Genomic DNA, 26,572 nt, shown 5'->3' on the forward strand with positions numbered 1-26,572 from the left:
CTATTCTTAGCCACATACCGTGATGCTTTGTGCTCCTGAGACTAAATGTTTATAGTGTGAAATATAATATTGGACAGGAACAGACATATTTACATGGGCCGTTTCTGTCACTGTTTCCATTTGCGGCTGCCCTCTGACCTGATTGGCTCCATCTGCTACAGATGGCTTTATTTTATTTTTTTTACCTGCAGTTTCAGAAATGTCTCTGTTCATATTGCGTAGTGCTCAAACGCCACTATCTCCTTGAATCGTGCTCCTCACGGGTTACCTTTAATGCTTTATCCTGGAATCCTTCAATATTTGCTAGGACAGAAGAATTGAAACATATGTTGATCTTCCAAGATGTGATCTCAAGAGAATTTACTGAGTGGGACAGCAGGATAGCAGCTGAGCCAAACCCATTAATCCTGTTATTTTCTATTTTTAGCTCCTAATTACAGCACTGTCAGGCCAATAATACCAGTTGTTACTGAGTAGGGGTCTTAGCTGCTATTAGCATGAACTTATTTAGTTTTTTTAGATAGACTGTTTTCTTTCTTGGTAAGTGTGATGATGCTGCTACTCTCAGATGTATTGTAATGTGCGGCGGGGTGCATTTTTCAATGATGTGTGTTTGACTGTAGGTGTCTGGCTGGATGATGAAGGTCTATACATCTGCGAGGCCAAGAACCAGTTTGGAACCATCAAATCTGAGGCCAGAGTTAGTGTCACTGGACTGGGTAGGCTCTTTTTGTGATCCCATATATGCATGTAGCAGAAACACACAGAAGGACACTGTGGCTATAACACATATATTCCTGCTCTTGTTGTTTAATAATCATTTCAAATCCTTTTTCTTGCAGAGCCACCTCTATTGGCCCAAGTTGCCCCAGTGATCACCACCGGGAGCGGTCAGTCACTTAGTATTCCTTGCATGTTGTTGGATGGAATTCCTCTTCCAGAAAGACACTGGTCCAAGAATGGAAAACCTGTAAGGCTGGTAAAAACATCAAACTCAAACCTGCCTCTCCCATGGATCATATCTGTGTTTGTGTATGACAGGAATATTTTTACTTTTTTCGTTTGCACAGTTCCATCTGAACAGAAGGATGTTCTTGAGGAGCGATGGCAGTTTGTACATCGAAAGAGCCATCCCAGAGGACACTGGGATTTATGTGTGCACTGCGGTTAATGTGGCAGGCTCCGCGAACATCACAGTCAGCCTGGAGGTTCACGGTAGGAGAGTAAAGGAATAGTAACACTCACATTACCAATAAAATCAAAGCCAGCAAACAATAAGCACAAGCAGCTAAGACAGGCTTATAGTCTTGGAGATACTCCAGAAAGTAACTGACTCAAATTATTGTAGTAAATGACCCGCTGTAAAATCCCAAATTGTGTGTGTAATTTACATTTTTGGCACAGCCAGGTTAGTTGTTTCCCACTTTCTTCAAGTCTTTATACTAAGCTTCCATAATCCAAGCTAAACTAAACTTACATCTCCTACATCTGGTTCTATCGTCATATTTAATGTGCACTAATAAAATATCAGCAAGAAAATATATGAGCCTAATCTAAAAGCAGACCCTTTCACTCACTGAATGCACTTTCTCAGTGCAAAGTTTGCAACCACAGGCTATATAATTGGACAATTAAGCCAAAAATGTGCCAACTCAGCATGGAAAACAATTTTTGAATGAATCGACCACCTGTTGTCATCACAGAGAGAGGGCCTGCTTTATTGCATGCTTTGATAAATGGAGTCATGAGCATGTAATGACAGACAGCCAGGATCACGGTTCATCATCAGTTTGTAATGAAGAAATGCCTCAAACGCCAATGTTGCTGGTCAGCTGAGGCCGGTGGTAATGCAGCAGCAGATCGCTTCTTCACGCTCAGTCAGACAGCTGTGTTTTATGACCTTATTCTTCCACAGTGCCCCCAGAGATCAGCGCTGGTCCGTACCACTACATAGCCAACGAGGGTGTAGCCATCAGGCTATCATGCGAAACCACCGGCGTTCCCAAACCAGATGTTGTCTGGTCCAAGGTAACACTCGCAACCTTCAGCTTCAGCTCAGTAAATCAAGCGTGACTTCCACAGCACCGTCTAGTCCAAGGTCAGCCCTTTGTATCAGTTCAGCTTACAATGAGTCATTATTAGCACTTTGGAAATAATTATCACAATCAGGCAACAGCAAAAATCAATACTCAGCGGTGATGGGATCTAGATTATCCTTAAGAGTGCAATCTTGGACCGTGCCAGTCAATACAAGCATAACGATATTAATAAAACCAGAATCAAATCAGTGTGAAATGACTGATAATGAAAAAGGGTTTTAATTCTGAATTCATTTTGAGGCACACTGAGTTACTCTGGATATTTTTTTTATTTTACACATACATCTGTAGCACTTCAAATCGCCTTCACTTACTGTGATTACATTTACATAAATACAATTACATTTTTTTTGTCTTATTCAAACAGTTTTCTTTTTTTCCCCTCTGGTCTTTTCTTTGATTTGTCAGAACACAAAAAAACAGAACAAAACAAAACACCACCAACAAAAACAGTTTCCACTGCAATCAAGACTTGATTAACCTGGCCAGGGAGGGAAGTAACCATGGCAACTTTACTATATTGCTGCTTGACTGGTGCAAATCACCCTGTTTTTATCGTACCTTAGGAATCTATTTCAAGACTTTCCCGCATCCCCTCCTAGTACAACACTTCATCATATCACGAGAGGAAAACACAAAAGTTTATGTGCAACCAGGCGGTGCTAAGCCGATGCTCTCGATCCATCCAGGATGCAAAAACAGATCTTATTACAGCTTGTGTGGTACTGCAGCGTTGCCTTTGACAGCCGCTGCAATATAACAGATTAATAATTTGTAATGTTGCTAAAGCTGTGAGATAAATATTGCCTGGTAAAAAGTGTACATTTATCTTTGACGTGTAGTGAAGCAGAAGCGGCAGTTTGTATACTGTTAATGCATCTGTTTCTCTTCCACCACTGAAATTAGGAACTGCAGTGATATCATCTTTTCTTTAAAGGCAAGAAAAACATGGCCGATGAAATACCCTGCCACTATTACGTACCCTGTACTAATACTACCCTGCACGAGGTCAGCATGCTGTTGTTGTCTACATGTTGCTGAACTGAGCCGGATTTATATTCCACCCGGCCTTTCCCCTAACATTTTCAAAATGTTACTCTAGAGTCAAGTAAATTTACCTTCTTGTCAGATAAAAGTGTATCTGTTAAAGCGCTCTAATGTTCAGAGCGAGTGGATGCGCAGCTGCCTCGGTTCTTGCGTGTGCACGCTGCAGATAGAGAGCAATCCGAAGGGGTGGCCAGTAATTCCATTAGACATCAAAGGTTGGGTTGTAAACTTTGAACTAATCTTAGCATCCATGCGCACGCTTGTGTGGAGGACTTTTCTAATATAATATGTTCTGTCTGATCTTATTCTGCCAGGGGAGGCAGCCCCTGCCCAGGGACAGCTCCGCTCTTCAGTCTGACTCTGAGGGACACCTCCACATCCCCAACCCCTCCGCCGAAGATGCAGGCATCTACATCTGCACTGCCACCAGTCCTGTGGGCTATGCTAGTCGCGAGATCCAGCTGAGTGTCAATAGTAAGGCGAACGGAGGCAAACAGTTTGCGTTTGGAATTGTAAAGGAAGTGCCTATGTGGTCGTCTAACAAGTTCTTTTGTTGTGTTCAAGCTGTGCCAAAGATAATGGGCGTGACTGGTCACGACAACACAGTAAACATGGCTGCAGAGGTGGGGGCAGAGGTTGTTCTCCCGTGTGAGGCTGAAGGGAGTCCTTCTCCGTTAGTCACGTGGAGCCGAAATGGGCATCCCATCCCCCCCGTCACAGCTGGGTAAGAGGAAGCCTTACCTCACCCCGACAATCATGCAGTTAAATGTCTCAAATATAAGCTGACATAATCCAAAAGCACTAACCATACTTTACCTCTGACTTAACTAACACCTGAGTCAGCTTTTACAAAGAGCTCTGGCTGTTGTTCAAAGCTTCTGCTAACATGTCGTAATGCCTCTGGAAGAGCGGCCAGGCAGAGGCAGCAGAGACTAGAGATCTGTGTGTGGGCATCACCAGTTGGCTAAACCGAGGTAAAACATCTGGTCCCACGTGGTTGCCTGATTCCTGGCTTTCATGTGTGGTCACTCTGGGCGCAGACAGGCAGGCAGGCTGCCCCGAGACACGAGCTGGATGGATGACAGGCAGACTCTTTGGGCCAGACACCAGGCCGAATCATTTAGTGCAGATAGAAGAATGACAGAGGGAGTTGAAAGCCGTTGTGACTCAGATACAGTATGGGGGTCAGGAAGAAGGAAACGGTGGGGGGTGGCGTTGGAGGGAGGGGGTGCCAGGAAGAGGGGCGGAAAGTGAACTGACAGTGGAAGAGATACAAGTTGTGTCTGTCTGATGTTCAGATTCCCCGCGGTGTTTCGGCAGTAAAACAACATGCTGACTCTTTACTAGTCCTGTCTGATGAGAATAACACATCCCTGTGAACAAACCCAGCGTCATGCTTTGCATACGCAGTCGCACTGTGTACACAGATGACACCAATGTGGGGAGTGATGGATGAGCGAGAGGGGCTGTTCATGTCACGTGGAGCAGCACCGCTGTAGCCTGAGCTCACATTAACCACTGCAGAGGCCGCCTTTCAGTTTTCGAGCTGGATGCTGTCGTCTCTCCTACGGCTGTTTGGGGAGGTGGGGGGGTGGGTGAAAGACATTACACCATATGTGCGTCTAAAATACAGAGCTCTTTGTGCTTCTAGCTCGTTTCCACTTAGACAGGCGTGTTATTGTTAGAATTTGGTTGCTTAGCAGACACACTTATCAAAGATAAATCGCAGAGGTGTGTTTACATTGCTGTATATTATACATTTGTACAGCTGGATAGCTTCTGTAGCATTTCAGGTTACCACACCCTCCTTTAAAGTTGCTGACCCACAGCAAGCAAGGCCTTACTTTGGAGCTGAGGTTGTGTACTGGAGTGTATGTGATGACCACCATCTGTCCACTTGTTTGACTTTGACAAACATAAAAAAAAACAAATGGCAAGTTGGGCCAAAACGTTGCTTTGAACTTAGTTGGTCCCAGGAAGGATGACGCTTTGACTTTGGAGACCTGTGCGACCTTTCATTCGAGCTCCACCATTAAGTCAACCTTTTGATTTTCACTTTATCTTTATTTCCTGACCCCGCGGTCGTAAACGCACAATAGCTGCACACGCAAACAGAAAAATCCGCATTGATCTTTTTGAACCTACAACCTTTCCCATGGTGATATTATCAGGTCAAACACTGCTGACCCTTTCACATTGTAATTATCCCAGACAATCGTACTTAGCTCTGGATGAGGTCCAGACTCCGGCTATTGCTTGCTCTTTATGAACTCTAACCCTCACACATTTTCTTTTTCCATTTCAACAAAACAACATAATTGAATAAGGACCACTAAGTGTTTGACAGCATAATTCAATTTATGTATACCTGTCAAATGCTCTGATACTTGTTGTACAACCCAAATACCAAAAAAAAAAAAAAAAGTTTGGACGCTGTATAAAATGTCAACCAGAACGTAATGATTTGCGTCTCTCATAAGCCCACATTTTATTTACAATACAGCACAGAAAAGATATTAAATGTTTAAACTCTGAAAAAATATGAGCTAATTCTGAATTTGATGGCAGCAACAAATCTAGAAAAATTGGGGCAGGGCCATGTTTACTACTGTGTAGCATTCCCTCTTCTTTTAACAGCAGTCCATAAACATCTGGGAGCTGAAGAGACCAGCTGTGGGACTTCTTGGAATGTTGTCCCGTTCTTATGTGATATAGGATTCTAGCTGCTCAGCAGTCCTAGATCTTCTTTGTCATGTTTTTCACTTCATGATGCCAGATGTTTCCAGTTGGTAAATGTTTTGAACTGCAGTTCAACACCCAGACTCTTCTGCTATGAAGTCATTGTAATAGATGCAGTGTGCAGTTTAGCATTGTTTTGCTGAAATGTGCAAGACCATCCCTGAAAAAGACATCATCTGGTACAAAGTTTCTCTGGAATCTTTCTAGCTTTGCAGATGTGCAAGCTGCCACTTTTGCTATTGCACCCCCTGCAGGATTTTGAAATGAGTGCTGATAACAACACAGACGCTCCCTCTCTTCTTTGCTGCAGAGATTTTTGTGTCCATTTTCTCCAAAAAAGAAGTTAAAGTCTTGATTCATCTGAACACTGAACAGTTTTCCACTTTTCCTCAGTCAGCTTTAAAGGAGTTCTGGCCTGCAGGAGGTGGTTTATATGCATGCTTCAAAATATAGGAGATATAGGAGAGAAAAAGAAAACAGACACACCTATTTTATCAGAACACAGTAGCTGTAGATCTTCAGTGACTCATAAAGTTCTGTGTTTTCTCCATGTCTTTGCCCTTGACCCCTAACCACTCCCCAGGTTCACTGTTTTGCCTTCAGGCTCTCTGAAGATCACTGATGTGCGCCTGATTGATAGTAAACTGTACACCTGCACTGCAGAAAACCCAGCAGGCAACGCGTCCCTAAGCTACAATTTACACATTCAAGGTAACTCCACAGGGTTTCAGTAAAAGTTGAAGTTTATGGAAACTTGTTTGTTCAGCCAATATCTTTAAGTCTCTGTGTGAATATATCACTTATATGTGAGACGTGTGTATGAATACAGTTCCAAATATTTTTGCACATAGATTTTTGCTACTTTAAAGCCATTTACCATGACATACTCAAGTTACAGTTTTATGATGGGCTTAAAGCTGCTGTCGAGCTTCAATATTGCATTAACAGCTGGGGAATTTCATTCATTTTTATGCACAGTTCTCTATGTTTTTTTTCATTTCAGGTTTGAGAGTTGATGCGAAATCAGTTGGTTATCGGTAGTTGTGGGCCATCCCTTTGTTATTTCTTCATAAATTTAGCAGGAAAAGGGAACTGGAGATTATTCAAAGCTACAGCATGGACAGCCTGTAACTTTAATGTGATAAAGTTTGTGTCAATGTTCAAAACTATGTGCATCTAATATTTAGGATATTTGTTTTGTCCTCAGCTAAACCCAGGATTCTGCCAGCACCCTCCCTCCTGAAAGCCCTGCTCGGCCAAACAGTGACTCTGCCATGTATAGCGCAGGGAGAGCCGAGCCCTGAGATCAGCTGGTTTCGCAATGGATCACCTGTTGGGGACAAGAATGTTACACCCCTGAGGATCCAGCAGGTCAGCCACGCCGACCAGGCCGCCTACCGGTGTGTGGCCTCGAACAGTGCAGGACAGGAGACCTTGGAGATCAAGCTGGAAATTCTTGGTGAATGTCACGAGTTCAATTCCTCAGACCTGCTTGTTCACTTGCAGAACTATTAAATTGTGACTCATGGTTGTTTTCTATGATATATCTGAACAACTATTCACTATCACTGGTCATATGAAGGTTCACTAATGATGCATCTGTTTTCGGCCCTCTCAGCGTTTAGAGGCACATTCACTTTAGGCGCACATTGACCGTACAAACTGGCAAACAGTGAGCTATTTGACCTTCTGATAAACATTCACAAAGGGAGATGACTTCGGGTTAAGAACTCAGTCGTGTCCATTTGTACTGAATCAAGCTTTCTTGTTGTTATTTACGTGATATATAAATAATATTATTCTTCCCGATCAGTCCCCTTTTATATTTCCATGCCCTTGTTCCTCTCTGACACATGCTCTTACTCATCTGCAGTCTGCCTTTGATGCTTTCCCAGCTTCCCTACTTAATCATTTACTCATTTTCAACATCAAGGGGATCAAGCGCACAGGGACATTCTAACTTCTCCTAAACCAAAACTCATCTTTTAAAAGCAAAAAACTGGATTTTCCCATTCTTCTTACAGATGTTCAGGCTTTAACAGCTGTTGTTTCTTTTTGCAGCAACCCCTGTAATTGCTTTGATTCTCTCTATTTCACGCTTGACTTGTTGGTTTCAGTTTGACTTACATGTGCCGTTTGTGTGGTCCTGTCACTTTGTGTGGCATTTTTTGGGGTCTCTCTCTTAAAAAAATGATCTCGATCTCAATATGACTGTCTGATTTAAGAGATAAGAAAAAGAAGTCAGCCTGGCTCAGGCTGTCAAAGCATGATGCACGCTCTGGTCATTGGGGAGAATCTGTTCGGTTTTTCAAATCATGTTTAGATCCTATTGAGGCTTCTTCTTACTCCGAAACCTAAAACTAATTGTCATTGCACCTCTTATTTATTAGCTGCCCTTGCACTTTGAACTAGCACTTAACATATTTTTCTGTACTCACAGAGGCCCCGACCTTTGCCGAACCTGGAGATGTTATCATGGAGAAAGTGGCAAACAGCAAGGTCATCATCCCTTGCCCCGCTAAAGGTATGGAATGATTCACAGATGAGTCAGCGTGGACACACTGAAAAGGTGTAATTCAAGTTTTAGGGAGCCTAAAACTGAACTCTGTCATCTTTCAGTTTGTTTCTGCAACACAGAAAGGAGAAAAAAAAGAGAGAAATCAATGTTATATGTAGGACAGTGATGTGTTTTTGTGCGCAATCAAAAGAATGTTTCACTGTCACCACAGACTCCTAGTTGCCATCTTAAAAGGAGAAACTTCTTTTCACTGCAGCACCCGGAGGCATGCCATTGTCTCTATTTCCTAACATCCATTTGCGAACGAGAGACATTCTCTAGGGATGTGGAGGACCTGCTGTTTTATCAAAACGCAGCAAGCGTCGGTGTCGCGTCTCCGTCTGGACTGATGGCTACTCAGTGGCAGCCCGCACAAACAGGTATTGTTTGTGTGGAGCTGTGTCATGGTAACCAGCTCAATGAGAGGAGGTGAGCACTGTGTATAATGTGGAGCAACAGCTGGAACATCAGTCTGCCTCCTGCCTCTGTGAGCCACATCTGCTTTCCTGTGTGTCGGGCCTGCTGGGAGCGGAATCCTAATTACAGGCTGCTTCTGGCAGATAAAGGACAGAGATGTCTGAGGTGCGCCGTGAAGCACAGGAAGAGAAAGACGAAGCCTCGCTGGCCTCACCTTTCTTCTGAGTCATACGGAAGGGTTGACAGTACCAAGCACAGAAATACAGAAATGCTTGATGCTCTTGACGGGCCGGAGAGGCAGTCAGCCTGCAGCACCAAACGAGGATCCCCACTTTCTTTGGTCCTTTTGTTTTCTTTGAGATCTATCTGCACGAGGGGAAACAAGCACAGTCTCTGCCAGAAGGAAATTATTAATTCACCAACAAGCACATTGCATTTGATAGAGGTAATTATTGGAGAAACACATGGAAGAGATAATCTCAGACTTCGTCAGCCCCGGTAAATAAATTCAGAGCCTGCTAATGAGATCTGTTAACATCTAAAACACAACATCTGTATGCATTTCCCGCAGCAATGAGATAATGAATTTGCTTCAGAGCTCCTTAACTGTAAACACGTGTTCTGAGAGGAAACAGACAGTAACGTCACCTTTGGTTGTGCTGCGTCTTCTCCTGCTTTTTGGGGGATGGAGAAGGAAGGGTGATGCGGTTGATTTTTCAAGTGGTGTTTGTATATGTGTCACCTCTGTAAATCGAGGGAGTGTGGCTCTGTGCTGCTCTGTTAGTCTGTTAGGGAATCTGTTGTGGAGATTTTTGGAGGGTTACAAAGCTTTTTAAATTCTCCACCTTGTCCCTGATCCAGTTTTCTTCTGTCGGGCATTTCTAGCTCTATTTCCACCCAATAATCCACCAAACACATGTGTTTTTAAGGCTCCTGAGGAAACACGCCAGTGCCTTTGAACCACTTGTTCAACCACTATCTTTCTTACAGCTCTTACTCTCTCTACTCACTCTCATCCCAGTGTTTAGCAATAAATCTTTGTCTGCATTTTAAGTATTACATCCTCCGTCACTCCTCTATGCAGTGTTTTACTTTTTTTATGTGACTTTGACCTTGAAATCTTAAGCCTGCAGGCGACAAGGACTCTAACCATTTTGGCATCCACTCCCTGCTGTCCTGCTGTCTGATAAATGTAGAGAGCTGGCTTTTTTGTAGTCTGGGCTGCTTGCCCGTTAAGTTATCCTGCACAGAAGAAGAGAGATGGAAGTAACTCTTCTTTCTGTCCGATATGATCAATAAAGCTCATTTTATCCTCACTCGCTTTTCTTGTCGCTGCACCTGCAGGTTCGCCTAATCCCAAAGTACGCTGGTTCAAGAATGGCCTGGAGATACACCCCGAACAACCCGACTTTTCCGTGGCGAGGGATGGAGCTCTTGTAATTAGCGCAGCGTCTGCCAGCCACAGTGGGGACTTCAAGTGTGTGGCAGTTAATGAGGCAGGCTCTGTGGAGAGAAAGACCAGGCTAAAAGTGAATGGTGAGAACTTATCTCATGGCTGTTTTCCTGCTGTTAAAAGTATATTTTACACATAACGATGGTCCATAAACCTTTCTTTCTGTGCTGTCTTAGTTCCCCCTGAAATTCAAGATAATGGCCAACCGCTGAACCTCACTGTCACCTTGAAGCAGCCTCTCACGCTGGGATGTGACGCCTTTGGGATCCCCTCTCCAACAATCACCTGGACTAAAGATGGCAAAGCTGTGAGTGTGTCATCCTGGATTCCCATTTACAGAAAAATCTAAAAGCCAGGTTACATGTTTTTACTGTAAATGCTATCTTGTCGATCTCTAGCGGTACAATGCCACCAAGTGGCAATTATTTCAATAACATTTAAACAGTGTGGATGCACTCAAGCTGATTTCTGTGTGTGCAGGTGGACAACCCTGGGGTGTATCTTGAGAATGGAAATAGGCTGCTCAGAATCTACAGAGTTCAGCCTGAACATGCAGGACAGTTTGTCTGCACAGCTCAAAACTCAGCTGGAGAGACCCAAAGACAATATAACATAGTGGTGCAAGGTGAGCTCATTATAAACCTGCTTTCACATGGATATTTAAGAGGAAGGTATAAGGCAGCAAGAAAGACCAGTTTGGGGATCTGTGATAAGATACACATTCAGCATTCATTCTTAATGCAAACTAGTCATTGAGCATGTGGTGTTTTTCGCCAGCTCCACCTGTGATCTCAGGAACGTCTCGAATGCAGGAGTTAACTGTGGTACTGGGCCAGGAGGTGGAGTTTCAGTGTCGGGTTAGTGGAAAACCAGCGCCAAGAGTGGAATGGAGCCGCGACGGAGAGTAAGAATCTCTTTTATCGACGTGACATTCAGCAGCGTACACAGGATGCAGGATTCACTGAATTGATTCGATCATCCTTTCCGTTCTTTCTCCAGGGTTCTGTCCCGCGATGGAGACCCTCATGTGGAGTTTCTGGAAGATGGCCAGGTGCTGAAGGTGAAGTCAGTAAGGCCGAGAGACCAGGGTCTTTACCGGTGTCTGGCCAGTAACGACGCAGGAACTCAGATGCGCCAATTTAGACTCAACGTCCAAGGTTGTTTTGAACATTTTTTTTAACAAAATGTAAACCTCCAACTACACTCACCTGAATTTAACAGCAGTTATTGATTTAACACCTATGAAAAAAACAAAGCAAAAAACAAAACAGTTGTATAGATTCAGGATATTACTCTGACATTTTTCCCTAAATTGCTGCTGTTATGGCAACACTCTGAGAAAGAGAATTGCGAGGCATCATATATAATTCATGTGAATGCCCAGCCTCTATAGTAACATAAGTTAACATTGTATTTAGCCATGTGGTCGATGTGCACATATTGAATTCTCTTTAAGGGGACATTTCTCTGTCAGGTGCAGTAATAGAGTACCACACGCTGCATTTCTTTTTTAGAAGGTTTCCTACACAAAAGCAAAGCATTCGCCTGTTGCTCTGGTTATTCTGTACTGTGTGCCAGTAAAAAATGATTTGGCTGTTAAAAATAAACGTGTTCTCTGTTTTTTACTCCAGCCCCTCCCACTATTAAGGGGACTACTGAGACATCAGAGGTGTCAGTGGTGCTGGGTTTCCCTGCAATCCTCCCCTGCAACGTCGAGGGCTTCCCCACACCCAGCATCACCTGGCTCAAGGACAATCACCCCATCGTATCCACTCCCCAGCTGACATACACCCGCGGTGGGCTGGCCCTGCGGCTGGGTTCGGCACAGGGAGACAGCAGCGGCCTCTACACTTGCAGGGCTACAAATCCAGCTGGCACTGCCATCAAGCACTATTCACTCAGTGTTCTGGGTAAGAGACATGTGCATCTCTAACAAGGTGAAAAATAAAAGAGGGATTTGATTTTTAATGTTTTCATCTCTTTAGTCCCACCGCAGATAGAAGGAGACTCTACCTCCCTAACGTTTGGTGGTCAGGAACAGAAAGTGCGGATCAACGGGAGCTTAACTCTGTCCTGCCTCGCCAAAGGTTTCCCCGAGCCCAAAGTCCAGTGGTTCAAAGACGGACAGGTCCGTGTGTGTCACCGTTAAAAGCTATGCTTCCTAAAATCAAAATGTGTTTTCAATGGAACAAGTTCTAACCTCTGCCAGCCTCTATTGGCAACTGGTATGAATTACAGCAACCCTCTTGCACAACCCACCTCCACTCGCCTTATTTAGTGTGATGAGTAAGCCAGTTAATTATAGACATAGAGGAAGAATCCAGTGATTAAACCTCAAGACATAAAACACTGTGCGATTTCTTTTTTTGTTTTTTTCGTGACCTACTGTGTTTTGATGTACTGTGTCCTTTATTCTGTTCAGAATGCAAGTGCACGTGTATGAATATTCTGCAGGGCCTACAATATGAGAAGCAGGAATTGGATTAAAGATGATGTAAAATATGATTTTCTTTCTGAGTGTGGGTGGAAGCTCTGTATGTCTTGGGTGTTTTAAAGCCACATTTAAAGATCTGCTAAATATTTTCTTGACACAGTAGTTCAAAGAGGCAACAAATCTTAAGGAGGCTCCATCGAGCTTAAAGAGCACTTTTGAACAAAGTATCAGAGACAGTCTGTTTTATTTATTCATCAACCCACAGATTCCTGCGAGCAATACTTCACATTAACTGTGTATTTTCTTTGTGTTTTAGCTGCTGACTGGAAACATCCATGCTGGCATTAAAGAGAGCGGCCACTTCCTTCACATAGAGAATGCCATGCTGTCCCATGAGGGTCAGTACACCTGTGTGGTCACCAACTCTGCAGGAGAGGACAAGAGACACTTTCGTGTAACTATTCAAGGTGTGTTCGGTTAATTCAGTGTATAGCAGCTAGAAAAACACTTCATTTTAAACCTTTGTATAGAAAGCAATCTGGCTCTAATGTGCCGCTGTCTCTTTAGTCCCTCCGATTTTCCACCGGGTGAATAACAGGGAAGCATCCTGGGGTTTGGGACACGAAGACGACCTTAATGATGAGAACGTGGTGGAGAAGCGGGAAGTTGTGCTAGGCCATCAAATCAGCCTGTCCTGTGAGAGCAATGCCATTCCCCCTCCCAAGCTCAGCTGGTATAAAGACGGCAAAAAGTTAACCTCTGCAGATGGAGTGGTGCTTCTTCCAGGTCAGGGAAAACTCTGTAAAACCTCATGTAAAACCACTAGTGCAGTTGTTATATGTAACTGAGGAGTCATTTTTAATGTATGACAGGGGGACAAGTGCTACAAATTGCCCGAGTGCAGAAGGAGGATGCTGGAAGGTATACGTGTCAGGCTGTTAATGAGGCAGGGGAGGATCGCATGCACTTTGATCTGGAGATTCTAGGTAAGTGAGTACATATACCTAAGTTAGATGTAATTAAAATGTTTGCATAATAAAATCTGTGATTATAGAGATGTAACTTAATAATTTCAGTTGTGTTTAACTTCCATAGTCCCTCCTGTTATTACTGGAGCATCAAAGGAGTTTATGGAGGAGATAGGAGCAGTGGTTAACAGCACCGTGGTTCTACACTGTGACGTGATTGGACATCCAGCTCCAGTCGTCTCCTGGCTGAGAGAAGGGCAGCCGGTGCACATGGACTCACAGCACCACATCAGTGAGGATGGGACTCAGCTTCAAGTTAGTTATCTCTGACCTTTGTGCACCGTTGCCAGCAAATAGACAGATCCAACCGTAACGTTCTATAGTGAAGAATAACGCTTGTGTCCTAACTTACAGCTTCTCAGTGTCCAGGTTTCAGACATGGCTGGGTATTCGTGTGTAGCGGAGAACAAGGTCGGAACAATTGAGAAGCTCTTCAGTCTGACAGTGCAAGGTAAACCCCCCCCCCAAAAAACCCCCAAAAAAGTCTTTACTGTGATATGCAACTCTCTTCTCTTTTTGCAGTCCCTCCTAGAATAACAGGCCCTAAAGAGGAGGAGGTTAGTGTGACTGAGGGCCACATGGTGTCTTTGCTGTGTGACGTCCAAGCATACCCTCCTCCAGAGATTACCTGGACCAAAGATGGACAAGTCCTCCATTTCAGCACCAGCATTCACATTCTGCCAGGTTAGCCTCTGGGCCATCTTCAATACCCAAATCCTTCAATCAGAAGCATTATATTGGGTAGAATCTAATTCTTGCACTGATATTTCATATCATTATTTGATATATTGCCTGTATATATGTAATAGGTGGCCAGATGCTACAGTTGCCCCGGGCCAGACTAGAAGATGCAGGGCAATATGTTTGCACAGCCACCAACTCAGCAGGGCAGGACCAGAAGAGTATTCTCCTCAGTGTTTATGGTGAGCAAACACACTGTGACCCATCTGCACAATTCAGCCACATATACAGATGATCAAATCCCAAAACACTGCCTGGCAAAAAAAATCTGTTTATCTCAAGCCAGCTGTGACTGAGAAGAGTTCAGGAGTGACTCATTCGAATTCTGAATGAATCAAACTGAGATCATGTCCTCTCTAAATGTGCAAACCAACAGTCGTGCCCACCCTGAAGCCCCGGCACGATGCTGAGTCAGACTCGGTGACCCCTCAGGTTGGCTCCTCAGTCACCTTGCGATGCGAAGCCCACGGCTTCCCCGAGCCTGAAGTCACGTGGTACAAGAATGGGCTCCAGTTGGCTGCAGGGAACGGACTAAAGATGGATCAGTACCAGCTGGAGATAATAGGAGTCCAGGTCAGACTCATCAGACATTTTTTATGACTGCAAACAAAACATAAAAAAGGATTTTAAGGGGTTTTCAACAGCGTGCTGATGTGTAATGTATACATATTTTCACTGCACTCACTGTTCCTTTATCTGGTGCATTTAAAACCCCTGAGATAATTCTGACTAATTCTAACAGGCTGGAGCTGAGATCACCCATCTGAAAGCATTTGAAGCCGGTGTTCCAAAAAAAAAAAAAAAATCATGAATCCCTTTGGATTATAACTTGTAAAGAAAACACAACTCACAATTTTTTCCTTTGTGGTTACTAGATGGGAGATAGTGGCACGTACACTTGCAAAGTGTCCAATGTGGCTGGACAGGCGGACAGAACCTTTAGGCTGACGGTTCATGGTAAAAATCACTCTGTAGCATTTTGGAACAAAATCGCTATAGACAAATGTCTTTAATGGACTAAATTCTCATAAATATATATTGACAGTTCCACCTGTCCTGGATGGACCTCTTCGAGAGTCTCTAAATTATAGCCTGGGCTCCCACGTGGCTCTGCTGTGTGAGGCCACAGGCGTACCCGTTCCCAGCATCTCTTGGCTTAAAGATGGAACTCCTATTGGTAAGTGGGAGGGAGTGACATGGAAATGTGGAGAAATGCAGACTTGCCAAAGGGTGTCACAGCTAGATTAAGTGGATCTGTGTGGTTTCCAGAAAGCAGCCTGCAGTGGCAGTGGTCTGTTCGAGGCACCAGGCTGGAGCTGGGGCCTCTCAGCCTGTCTCATGCCGGAACATACATGTGTGTGGCCAAGAACAGCGAGGGAGAAACACGAAAAGAGTACACAGTCACCGTGCAGGGTAACGAGGTTTCTTAAACCATGTGTTATGAGAGAAATGATTTCAAAAGGTGTTTAACAGTAATCTCTGCCCTACTCAGTCTCCCCAACCATCCTGGACTCTGACCTCCCATCTGAAGTGAGTGCACCCAGAGGAGAGGAGCTGACCCTGGAGTGCAGAGCAAATGGAATCCCCACACCTCGCCTCAGCTGGCTGAAAGATGGAGTGACTCTGGAGGGATCGGATGCCCGTCACATTGCGTAAGTCATTCTCAGGCCCCGCTCTGTCAAGTGTGAAGTAATCATAACAATGGTAAATATTTGAATCGATGAACAGCCTTCATTAAGGGTTTGGGAAAGTGTCACCGTTAATCAGAAACACAGAGAATGATGTGCACGACGAACAAATGGTTTATAGTGTCTTGCCCAGTTAGATCATGAAAAACTGTAAAAGCAGCTGCTTCACAGCTGTTCGCCAGCTTATGTGGTCATCAGACAGTAAGCGACTGTGTTTATGTATCTGCATGTGACTGTGAGAAAACTGTGGGATGTGGGTGATAATGAAAGAATTACACCGAGGTTCAGATGTGGACAAATAATAGAGAAAAATGGATGTGAAAACAAAGCGTGCTTGTTCTCTGGCAGCGTGACATCTGATGGCAGCACACTGACTTTGCTGCGCCTGAGTCCTGAGGATTCTGGGACGTACACCTGCCTGGCTGTGAATTCGGCCGGCCAGGAGAGCAAAATCTACACCGTCTTTACTCTAGGTTGGTTTTTCACCCCTTAGCTTTGTTTATCTGCGTTAAGTTTCTGAGCGATTTCTTCACAGTCTATTTCATCTGTGGCAGTACCGCCATCTATTTCTGGTGAGACCACCATCCCCAAAGAGGTGCAGGTCACGCAGGACAGCGCTGTGACGCTAGAGTGTCAGGCAGCAGGAAACCCCCCGCCTCAGATCAGCTGGCTGAAGAATGGGCATCCGCTGCTCCTCAGTCACCGCGCTCGCCTCCTCTCCGGTGACTCTTTGCTGAGGTCAGTTAAGATGATTACAGACTGTGTTGTAAAAAGATTACAGGTTGGTGGATGAGGTCATTCTAAATGTTCTCTTTCTTCATTAAAAAAAAAAGGATTTCTCCTGTGCAGCTGTCTGATTCTGGAGTTTACACGTGTGTGGCACGCAGTCAAGCTGGTCTTGCAGAGCTCAGCTATAATGTCCAAGTCCAAGGTACAATCCCAACAGTAGATAACATGAAAACAGAAGATGCTGGGTCGGTGGGGTTTCACACTCTGTGTTTATGGTCTGCAGTGCCCCCCGGTGTGAATCACGTCGAACCGGTGGAGCCAGTTTCAGTAATCCAGGGATCCTTGGTGACTTTATCCTGTGAAGCACGTGGCGTCCCCCCTCCGACGCTAACGTGGATGAAAGATGGACAGCCGCTGTCCCTTCACCGCAACCTGCTGCTGGATGGACAGGAGACAAGACTGCAGCTTCCTGACGTGGCCCCCTCAGATGCGGGCTTTTACAGCTGCGTGGCTAGTAACCAGGCTGGAAGCAGTACCAAGAGCTTCAACCTCACCGTGCTTGGTACGATCACCCTCTTTTTATTTATTTATATCTGCAATAAAGAAAAAGAACATAAGCTAACACATTTTGCTTTCTAATGCAGAGCCTCCAAAGATAGTCAGCTCCGACTCACCAGAAGAGCTGACCATAGCAGTTAACAGTCCACTTGAGCTGGAGTGCTCTGCTGTGGGAGTCCCACCTCCTACCCTCAGCTGGCTCAAGGATGGTCGGCCCGTGGAGAGATCTGATATCGTTCAGCAGGACGGAAACTTTATCAGGATTAGCAAAGTTCAGGTATAAATTACTGACTGTGCGAGCACATGTTCTCCTGAGATTGGCAATTTAAGGTGTAAAACTTTATTTAAGACAATGTATGTCGCTAAGACTTTTTCTAAGCAATCACTCCTGTTAAAAAACAAACAGAAAAACATACCCACTCTTTTTAAACCTTAGTCGTCACTTTAGTTGAGTGTAAATTTTCAAATAAAGCATTGTCATGCAAGAACCACTCAAGCTGATTGATATTGTCTCTTTAAAGGTCGAGGATGCAGGTCTGTACACCTGCTTGGCCAGCAGCCTAGCCGGAGAGGATGGAAAAAACCACTGGGTCCGGGTCCAAGGTGACACAAGCTGTTCTTGGATATTATTCAGCATGGAAGAAATATGTCATGCCCCCCTTTTCCCTTAACTTCCTCCTCTCTTTGCACCTGGTACTGCATGAATAAAGCTCTGTGTGCGATCAGGAATAAAAGTCTGGATTTTTACACAAGTGAAAAACAGACTTGCGCTGCTTGTATATCGGTCTCGCTGTTTTGCACGCAATATGACATGCATGCAGCGCAGGGTGCATTTTCTTGGGTTTTTATTGATGGCCTGACTTTAATTTATGAGTGTGCACTACTCACCATTTATTCCACTTGTTAATATTTGAGTAAAATGATGCTTCTATAAATATAATCATACACAATGCAGTTAAGACCTGCGAGACTGCTTAGATCAGTGTTTTCCCAAATTCATGGTGTTTCTTTTCCCCATTCCTATAATTAAGACTCTTCTAGAAGATTCAAAACTGTGTGGCACACATTTTTATAGCACTTTTTTTAGTAATGTCTTTTTTTAAGTGAAAACACATGCTTTTTATACCTGTCCCCGATCTACATTCTGACTTCATCTGTTCCACACGGCCTCATAACTTTACCAAGCTCTTCCTGAAGGAGCACTTCAGGCTCACAGCACTTTTTTTTCTTTTACTTTCCTTTTGTTGCTGTTATTGTGGATCACATAAATCTTAATGGTCAGTGGTTGTGTTGCAGTACCACCAACGCTCCTTGGCTCCGGTGATGTGAGGACATTGACAGTGCCGGTTAACGGTCACCTCACTCTGGAGTGCCTGGCTGACAGCGACCCTCCTCCACACATAGAGTGGTACAAGGGTGAAACCAAACTGCAGGTGCAGAATGTGAACTCAAATAAGTCATCCACTATTAAAAGTATTGATCTCCTCTTTGACTTGCGTATTCTATCTTTCCTTTCCTTCTGTTGTATCAGCTGGGTGGTCGTATCCAGCAGCTGGCAGGGGGTCAGTACCTGGAGATACAGGAAGTCAGGTCTGAGGATAGCGGCCAGTATAGCTGTGTGGTTACCAACATAGCTGGAAGCAGCAGTCTCTTCTTCACTGTGGAAATTCTCTGTAAGCATACTTGTCATATCTTGTTTTTAAACTGTTGAACTTTTGAACTGTAGACATAAACACATGACAACCAAATATTTAACTCAGCAAGTTGCCAGTTATTGCAGTTAGTAACCAGTCCAAGTTATCAAGGAGAGAGTGAAAGACCAAAGTATACTCCATTCTTTGGAGTCATGCCAAACACTGCAGACAATGGAGCTCCTTCTAAAAATGTTTTGCAGTAAAAGTGTTAGTGAGCTATGAATGAATGGCACACTGAGCTGCTATTTATCAAGGGGTTGCCACAGTGAATACATCTGGATGCTTTGACTTGCCACAGATGGAAAAAAACCCCAAACAGTGGATGACCTTTGTGGTGTAACCCTCTAATTCAGGGGTCCCCAATCCCAGTCCACGAGGGCTGGTGTCCCTGCAGGTTTTAGATGTGTCCTTGATCCATCACAGCTGATTTAAATGGATACATTACCTTCTCAACATGTCTTGAAGTTCTTCAGAGGCCTGGTATTGAACTAATCATGTGATTCAGGTGTGTTGACCCAGGGTGAGATCTAAAACCTGCAGGGACAACGGCCCTTGTGGACTGGGATTGGGGACCCCTGCTCTAATTGATCCAGTCTTGGAATAAGACAAATGCAAGTACGATACCTCGTGAGCCCCTGAGGCTGGGTTTCTGTCGCCTCCTGGTGTCAAACCGGGGACCTACATGTAAGGCAAATGTGTTAACCACTACACCACGGAGCCACTAGTTTCTGAAATGCCTGTTAGAAAAAACAAACAAATGTTTAAAAGAGCTAAAAGAGCTGTCACTTTAATACATTGTCATGACTTATTTTGAACTTACATAAGAAGGTCATAGATACATGCAAAGAGTAGCTAGTTGTAGCTGAGGCTCTGCAGTACAATAGAACAGAAGCCTAATTAATTGTTCGAGGTGGAAATGATCAGACACCCCACAGTATGATATTATCACAGTTCTTCACAATGCAATACTAGTGTGATGTGCTGAGTGCTGAATATTGCACATATATTGTGATTTATCCCCTTTTTCATCTGCTAATCATGTTATCAAAGTTACACTTTTTATCCAATAAGATAAAGTTATCTCAAGTCATTTTTCCTGCTGGATAATGAGGTTGTCAAATATACCAACACTGCTACTGAAACCTGCCATAAATGTTTCTATAAGATGGAGTTAGTCTACTATTATTCTATTTTATTCTACTATACTGTTATATTTACTATTATAGCTGATAATACATCAACTGGGATAACTCTGGGATAAAGATGACATATTTGACCTCAGCAGCATTCCTGCTGTATAGGAATAAAACTAAAATACAACCAACTGGCAGTCCGTTGAGTTGAGTCCCCTTGAGTTTTGCTCATTAACAAAGACTCAGTCAGACTGTTGGCAACCTGTCTGCAACAGACTGCAACTGTTTGCACAAAGTTTGGGCGACATGTGCAATCACTTTGTGAGAAACCAATCAAATCTCTGTGTTGTATTAATTTAGAAAGGTGGTAAGTAACTTTGTACTTGCATGTGATCCAGATTCCTAAATATTTATATGTGTGAGGACTAATAGAGATGAAAGAGAAATTCCCCTGTCGTATTTCAACTTTTAATGCTGCCATTAAAGGTTGACTGTAGGTGGGTAGCTGGAGCAAAGTTCAAGAAGTTTATTTAGGAGGCTAAGTAAAGAATTAGAAGTAACATGTGGTAACATGTAACATCATCATTTGAAGAGAGGCTTAAAAAGAGCCACCTACTCAAGCAAGTTTCAAGGGAAACCACTGTTTGTGCGTTTAGGGTGGTTTTAAGGGAAATAAGTGTTTGGTGTGTCGTTCAACATTCATGTCTGGGGAGAAAAAAAGAGTTTTATATGCTAAACACAACAAGATTCTGTCTCTTTACTTCCAGTACCACCTGTAATAAAGGAGAGCAGCTCAGTGGTGACTGTACATATTGGCCAGGATGCAGTTTTACCCTGTGAAGTCAAAGGCGACTCCTCACCTGTGGTCATGTGGAGGAAAGACGGCTTCCCCGTGCGTCAAGATAACAATAAGTACGTCCTGAGATTTCTCACAGGTGTCTGTAATTGTATACGTCACACTCGACTGTATCTGTCGAACACAGACGCGGTGTATCCCCAACTCATTCATCTTTCGTGCATTTCAGATACACCATATTATCCGAGGGCTCGTTGCGCGTACATGCAGCTCAGCTGAATAACGCTGGTCGCTACTACTGCACCGCGTCCAACCAGGCTGGCTCAGATCACCGAGGAGTGGATCTTCGTGTGTTTGGTAAAGACAGTATAAGCAGTACTTAGCTTATGAAGATTTTGGGGATGCCAGCAGATTCAGTTTTTAGCACAATTTTTTATTGTTATAACAGCTTAGCTGAAGGTCTTCTGTGTCCTTTTAGTGGGTCCCTCAATCAGTCCGGGTCCATTCAACGTGACAGTAACCACTGGTATCAGAGCCCTGCTTAGCTGTGAGGCTGCAGGTATACCTTCTCCTAAAGTATCCTGGAAGAGGAATGGCACTCCCCTGGATATCAGCCAGCAGCCTGGTGCATACAGGTATAGACAAAGCTATGCCTGTACGCTTCAAATACACAATTGGTATGCAGTACAACTCGTACAGCTATAAAAACTTCAAAGCTGATGCAGTTCTGCTTATCTGTTCAGGTTACTGTCCTCAGGGTCTCTGGTTCTTTTGTCCCCAGCCAATGAGGATGAAGGTTATTTTGAGTGCACTGCAGTCAATGATGTTGGAGAGGAGCGCAGAGTCATCGAGGTCATCCTGCAAGGTATTGATTTAAAGTGTTGTGAAAATCAGCCGGCTGTAGAATGCTGTTTCAGATAATTCAGCCCACAAATTTGCTGTTCTCTCCCGTAGTCCCTCCATCTATTGAAGATGATGTTACGGCAGTTAAAGCTGTGAAAATGTCTCCTGTCGTGTTGCCTTGTCACATACAAGGACGCCCAATGCCCACTGTCACCTGGACGAAGGGTGGAGCCAAACTGAGCTCCAGAGGAGGAAGCTACCGCATCCTTCCCACTGGTAAAGCAGCACACCAGTTGCTGTTTCCTTACATTTTCATACATCACGGTCCTCTGTAAACACATGTTCTTTGTACTCACTTTAATGCAGGAGAGTTGGAGATAACTGCTGCTTTGCCCAGTCATACTGGCAAATATACATGCTCAGCCAGAAACCCAGCTGGAGTGGCTCACAAACACATCTCTCTCTCAGTGCATGGTAGGCCTCCAAGGACATATGTTATCTTATTATGTTTATGTTAAAATGTATGAAACCATATGACACTGTGTTCTGTCTTCCACACACAGAGCTGCCAGAGATCAGACCAATGGCAGAAGAGGTACAAGTAGTGCTGAATCACGGGACTCTTCTCCTCTGTGAGGTTCAGGGCTTCCCCAGACCATCCATCACCTGGCAAAGAGAGGGAGTTCCCATAGCAACAGGTAACGGTACAAAAAATATGAGCCAAATCCTTATTTATGAAGAGACAGACAGATGAACATTGCTGTAATTATGCACAGTTTTCATATATTAGAATCCAACACATCTAACAGCAACTAAGTCATACTCCAACAAGAATCTTTTCTTTGTTTTGTTTTAACGTTTTACAGATAAGACAGCAATGTCATCATGCTGTGGGCTTTAATTTGACCTGTCTCATGTGGACCAGTAATTTTCATGTGACTGTGTGTCTAGGTCACAGGCTGGCTGTGCTCCCGAACGGAGCTCTGAAGTTTTCCCGTGTGACGCTTGGTGATGCAGGGACCTATCAGTGCCTGGCAAAGAATGAAGCTGGTGTAGCTGTGGGCCGGACAAAATTAGTCCTTCAAGGTAATGCCGATTTTTTTATCTCACCATGGGAATAACATTACATACATTTTAGGAAATTTGCAAATAAATATCTGCTCATCTTATGTTTCCGCAGTTCCACCAGTGTTGAGCGTGCCTCATGTCGAGTACATGGCTGTGCTAGGCCAGCCAGTCAGCCTGGAGTGCATAGCTGATGGGCAGCCTCTGCCTGAAGTCACCTGGCACAAAGAGAGGAGGCCTGTGCTTGATGGCGCTCATGTGCGCGTCTTCTCCAATGGAACTCTGGCAATTATTTCTACCCAGCGCAGCGACGCGGGTCTTTACACGTGTACTGCTAAAAACCCCGCCGGCAGAGCCAGCCATGATATGAGGCTGCTCATTCAAGGTGAGTGAAGCACTTTACAAGCTGCGCTGTGTCGTAACATGTTTGTGTTAATAGTGGTGTCTCTTTTCAGTCCCACCCGTGATTGCTCCTACACAGACGCAACTGTCAGTTATCCAAGGATTTCAGGCTCTGCTGCCCTGCGCTGCTCAGGGTTCACCAGAGCCTAAAGTGTCATGGGAGAAGGACGGCAGCGTGGTGCCCAACCTCCCTGGCAAATTCACCGTCTTACGGTCAGGAGAGCTGATCATAGAGAGGGCTGAGGTTAGCCTCTATGTCATGCTTTCTCTGCACTTTATTATGAACTGCATCTCTCTGTAGTTCCATGTGCAACACTCAGCTGCTGCTTCTTTCCTTCAACAGTCAGGAGACGCTGGTGTGTTTACATGCGTAGCCACCAATGCAGCAGGCTCTGCGAGGCAAGACATCCGACTGACCATCAATATGAGGCCTGCATTCAAGGAGCTGCCAGGCGATGCAATGCTAAACAAAGGGCAGACTCTTGCCTTATCGTGCCATGCTCAGGGAACGCCTTCTCCTACTATCTCCTGGACTGTCAACAACAGTCCCTATGCAGGTAGTGTTTTCCTTTTTTTCTTCAGTTAAACAGCTCATAATTGCCACACAGATTACTGTATTTGTTATTATGTGTAATGCATTCAGTTTAAAAAAAAAGAAGCCTAATTTAAAATAAAACTGTGGTGTAAAACTGCAAAACTGTTGCAGGTGCCACTGTAGATGAGGCAGGCAGAAGCTCCATCATCATTGAGAATGTGACTCGGAGTGATGCTGGGACCTACGTGTGCATAGCAGCAAACAGCGTGGGTTCCATTAGAGCGCTCTCGTTCGTCCGTATCAGAGGTGAGATTTATCCTCGAGGATTCCCGCTCACTGAACTTTCTATAGATATTTACATTATGACACATTCTATCTGAAAATACACATGCTATGTGTTTCCAGAGCCTCCGGTGTTGAAGGGTGAAGCCCACACGTCTCAGACAGTCATTCAGGGTGGCTCTGCTGTGCTTGACTGTCCCGTCCACGGAGACCCCAGCCCTGTCCTCCGCTGGCTCAGAAATGGAAAACCGCTACCTCGCTTCCTCCGAATGCAAACCCTCCACAACGGATCTCTGGTCATTTACAGCACCACTGTAAATATAACATTTTCTTTTCTCCTCCTATTTCTGTTCTTTTGAGCAGTAATCCTGCTTCTAAACAAGTTCTGTCAAGCCTAGCTCACTCTGGCATGAAACATTTTCCGATGTAGTTTGCGCAAGAAGGCTCCATCACGCAATCTGAGTAGAACAGCGGCGCTTTATTCATCCCATCTGAGCTTCATCTACAATACCCTTGGGTAGAGGAACAGCGTGTGACTGTCCTGTAGTGTCCTGCTCCCATCTAAATCAGATTCAGTTCAGCCGGAGAGGCTAACAGCATTAGGCTCAGAGGGAAGAAACAAACAGAATGCTGTATGTTCCCAGACTCTGCCCCTCTTTCCGTAGCCTCTAACCTTATTATGGTCTCTAACTGCTGCTGTAATTGCACAGCCTGCAGCTGAGACTTTCTCACAGACAGATGACTGTCCTTCCAGCAGAGTGCTCTTATTATGAAATTTCCTCTCTCTGTCCCTGTAATATTAATTATGACAAACAATTCAATGGAATAAAGTCAACTGCCCCATTGAAAATGTCAGATTTTGTTTGCTTGTATGGTAATTTCCCTAAACTGTAAAACTGTACCCAATTCAGAGATATGTTTGTCTGGAAGGTTTGTAGTCCTATTAAAGGATAACTGTTCCTTAGATAATTCGATAATCAGCTAAACCTGGTTGATCTACAGGCTGCAGATGAAGGGGAGTATCAGTGTGTGGCTGAAAGTGAGGCTGGAACAGCTGAGAGGACCATTACGCTCAAGGTTCAGAGTGAGTTCTGTCTATATGATTTATTTAACGGGTTATGAAATAAAAAATTCAAACAAGTTTGTACCATAATGTACTTCCCAAACTGCCTCCAATCCACTTTTAAGAACGACTTTAAAATGTTAGTTTCCCCCCGTGTTCACTTATTCATGTCTGTTGCTTTCATGTGTTGCAAGTGCTCCTTTCCTTTGCACAACAGCAAGTTTGCACAACATAACCTGTGCAAATGAACTTCCTGAGGACCCACTGTTGAAAATTCTTTTCTTCTCTTCCTCTCTTAGTCAATGGAGGCTACTCTAGCTGGCAGGAGTGGGGACCATGCAGTAGCACCTGTGGCCAAGGCTTCCAAGAGCGAATCAGACTATGCAACAACCCAGAACCAGCTAATGGAGGCCGATCATGCAGCGGCCCCAGTATCGACTCTAGAAAATGTCAGGTTGGCTTGTGTCCAGGTACCAGTGGCTTTGTTATTCATTTCGATTCATTTTGATGCCTCCAAAAAAATATGTCTGTGTAATGCATGAGGAAATTTGAAAATTAAAATATATTATCTCAGTATTTGCAATCTTGGCCGTTGCCAATAACTACAAAATATTTCATTATTCAACCCTTCAATTCAATTTTATATATACACTGCCAAATCACAACAGCAGTCCCCTCAAGTTAGCTCAGTACCATAAGAACTAAAAATAATACAGAGAAAACCAAGCGCTTGGTGACAGTGGGAAGGAAAAACTCCCTTTTAACAGGAAGAAACCTCCGGCACAACCAGGCTCAAGGAGGGGCAGTCATCTGTTGTGACCAGTTGGGGGTGAAGGGAGGAAGACAGGACAAGAGACGCAATATGGAAGAAAGCCAGAGATTAATAATAAGTAATAATTAAATGAGGAGTGGTGTCTAACACAGAAGTATGCTCTTTCTTTCCAGTCCATGTCAGTAACTTTAAACACTTTCAGGGAGCGTTTAGGACAACCTGATATTAATGAATTTCAGTTAATGTAGCTTATTTAAACGTATTTTGGTGCTGCCAGGTGAGGTTCCACGCAGGACTAGAGGCAGCCTGATAGGAATGGTCAATGACAGAGAGTTTGGTGTGTCCTACCTGGAGGCCAACATTACAGACAATGATGACGAGGGGAGCAGCACTGTGCAGGCACGCCTTGACAATATTCCTCCCACTGTGGGTGAGTGATGGCATGTACCATTGTGTACCATTGGTTGCTGTTGACCTCAGCCTCATACCTAACAGTT

At 44.2% G+C, this 26,572-nt stretch overlaps 1 protein-coding gene across 1 annotated transcript in view; it reads left to right on the plus strand.

Moving 5' to 3' along the window:
• hmcn2 (hemicentin 2) overlaps positions 1–26,572 on the plus strand; it is a 46,324-nt gene that overhangs the window by 12,205 nt on the left and 7,547 nt on the right. The window contains exons 17-68 of the mRNA XM_080894458.1: positions 624–719; positions 843–970; positions 1,071–1,215; positions 1,916–2,028; positions 3,461–3,620; positions 3,711–3,870; positions 6,469–6,596; positions 7,093–7,344; positions 8,326–8,409; positions 10,204–10,395; positions 10,489–10,619; positions 10,793–10,937; positions 11,090–11,216; positions 11,312–11,469; positions 11,944–12,222; positions 12,298–12,440; positions 13,063–13,213; positions 13,314–13,532; positions 13,619–13,732; positions 13,842–14,029; positions 14,129–14,225; positions 14,297–14,458; positions 14,584–14,697; positions 14,892–15,088; positions 15,391–15,472; positions 15,561–15,692; positions 15,785–15,928; positions 16,008–16,167; positions 16,552–16,676; positions 16,758–16,941; positions 17,037–17,134; positions 17,216–17,494; positions 17,577–17,767; positions 18,012–18,093; positions 18,787–18,923; positions 19,022–19,163; positions 21,085–21,229; positions 21,343–21,470; positions 21,592–21,748; positions 21,857–21,978; positions 22,068–22,232; positions 22,323–22,430; positions 22,520–22,654; positions 22,908–23,042; positions 23,137–23,406; positions 23,477–23,667; positions 23,767–23,980; positions 24,130–24,264; positions 24,364–24,554; positions 25,243–25,324; positions 25,603–25,773; positions 26,353–26,505. Of these exons, the coding sequence (XP_080750584.1) occupies positions 624–719; positions 843–970; positions 1,071–1,215; positions 1,916–2,028; positions 3,461–3,620; positions 3,711–3,870; positions 6,469–6,596; positions 7,093–7,344; positions 8,326–8,409; positions 10,204–10,395; positions 10,489–10,619; positions 10,793–10,937; positions 11,090–11,216; positions 11,312–11,469; positions 11,944–12,222; positions 12,298–12,440; positions 13,063–13,213; positions 13,314–13,532; positions 13,619–13,732; positions 13,842–14,029; positions 14,129–14,225; positions 14,297–14,458; positions 14,584–14,697; positions 14,892–15,088; positions 15,391–15,472; positions 15,561–15,692; positions 15,785–15,928; positions 16,008–16,167; positions 16,552–16,676; positions 16,758–16,941; positions 17,037–17,134; positions 17,216–17,494; positions 17,577–17,767; positions 18,012–18,093; positions 18,787–18,923; positions 19,022–19,163; positions 21,085–21,229; positions 21,343–21,470; positions 21,592–21,748; positions 21,857–21,978; positions 22,068–22,232; positions 22,323–22,430; positions 22,520–22,654; positions 22,908–23,042; positions 23,137–23,406; positions 23,477–23,667; positions 23,767–23,980; positions 24,130–24,264; positions 24,364–24,554; positions 25,243–25,324; positions 25,603–25,773; positions 26,353–26,505 (7,941 nt within the window). The remainder of the gene's footprint in view (positions 1–623; positions 720–842; positions 971–1,070; positions 1,216–1,915; positions 2,029–3,460; positions 3,621–3,710; positions 3,871–6,468; positions 6,597–7,092; positions 7,345–8,325; positions 8,410–10,203; positions 10,396–10,488; positions 10,620–10,792; positions 10,938–11,089; positions 11,217–11,311; positions 11,470–11,943; positions 12,223–12,297; positions 12,441–13,062; positions 13,214–13,313; positions 13,533–13,618; positions 13,733–13,841; positions 14,030–14,128; positions 14,226–14,296; positions 14,459–14,583; positions 14,698–14,891; positions 15,089–15,390; positions 15,473–15,560; positions 15,693–15,784; positions 15,929–16,007; positions 16,168–16,551; positions 16,677–16,757; positions 16,942–17,036; positions 17,135–17,215; positions 17,495–17,576; positions 17,768–18,011; positions 18,094–18,786; positions 18,924–19,021; positions 19,164–21,084; positions 21,230–21,342; positions 21,471–21,591; positions 21,749–21,856; positions 21,979–22,067; positions 22,233–22,322; positions 22,431–22,519; positions 22,655–22,907; positions 23,043–23,136; positions 23,407–23,476; positions 23,668–23,766; positions 23,981–24,129; positions 24,265–24,363; positions 24,555–25,242; positions 25,325–25,602; positions 25,774–26,352; positions 26,506–26,572) is intronic.

The sequence above is a fragment of the Rhamphochromis sp. 'chilingali' genome (assembly GCF_963969265.1).
Source record: "Rhamphochromis sp. 'chilingali' genome assembly, chromosome: 10".
In the NCBI taxonomy this organism is placed as follows: Eukaryota; Metazoa; Chordata; class Actinopteri; order Cichliformes; family Cichlidae; genus Rhamphochromis; species Rhamphochromis sp. 'chilingali'.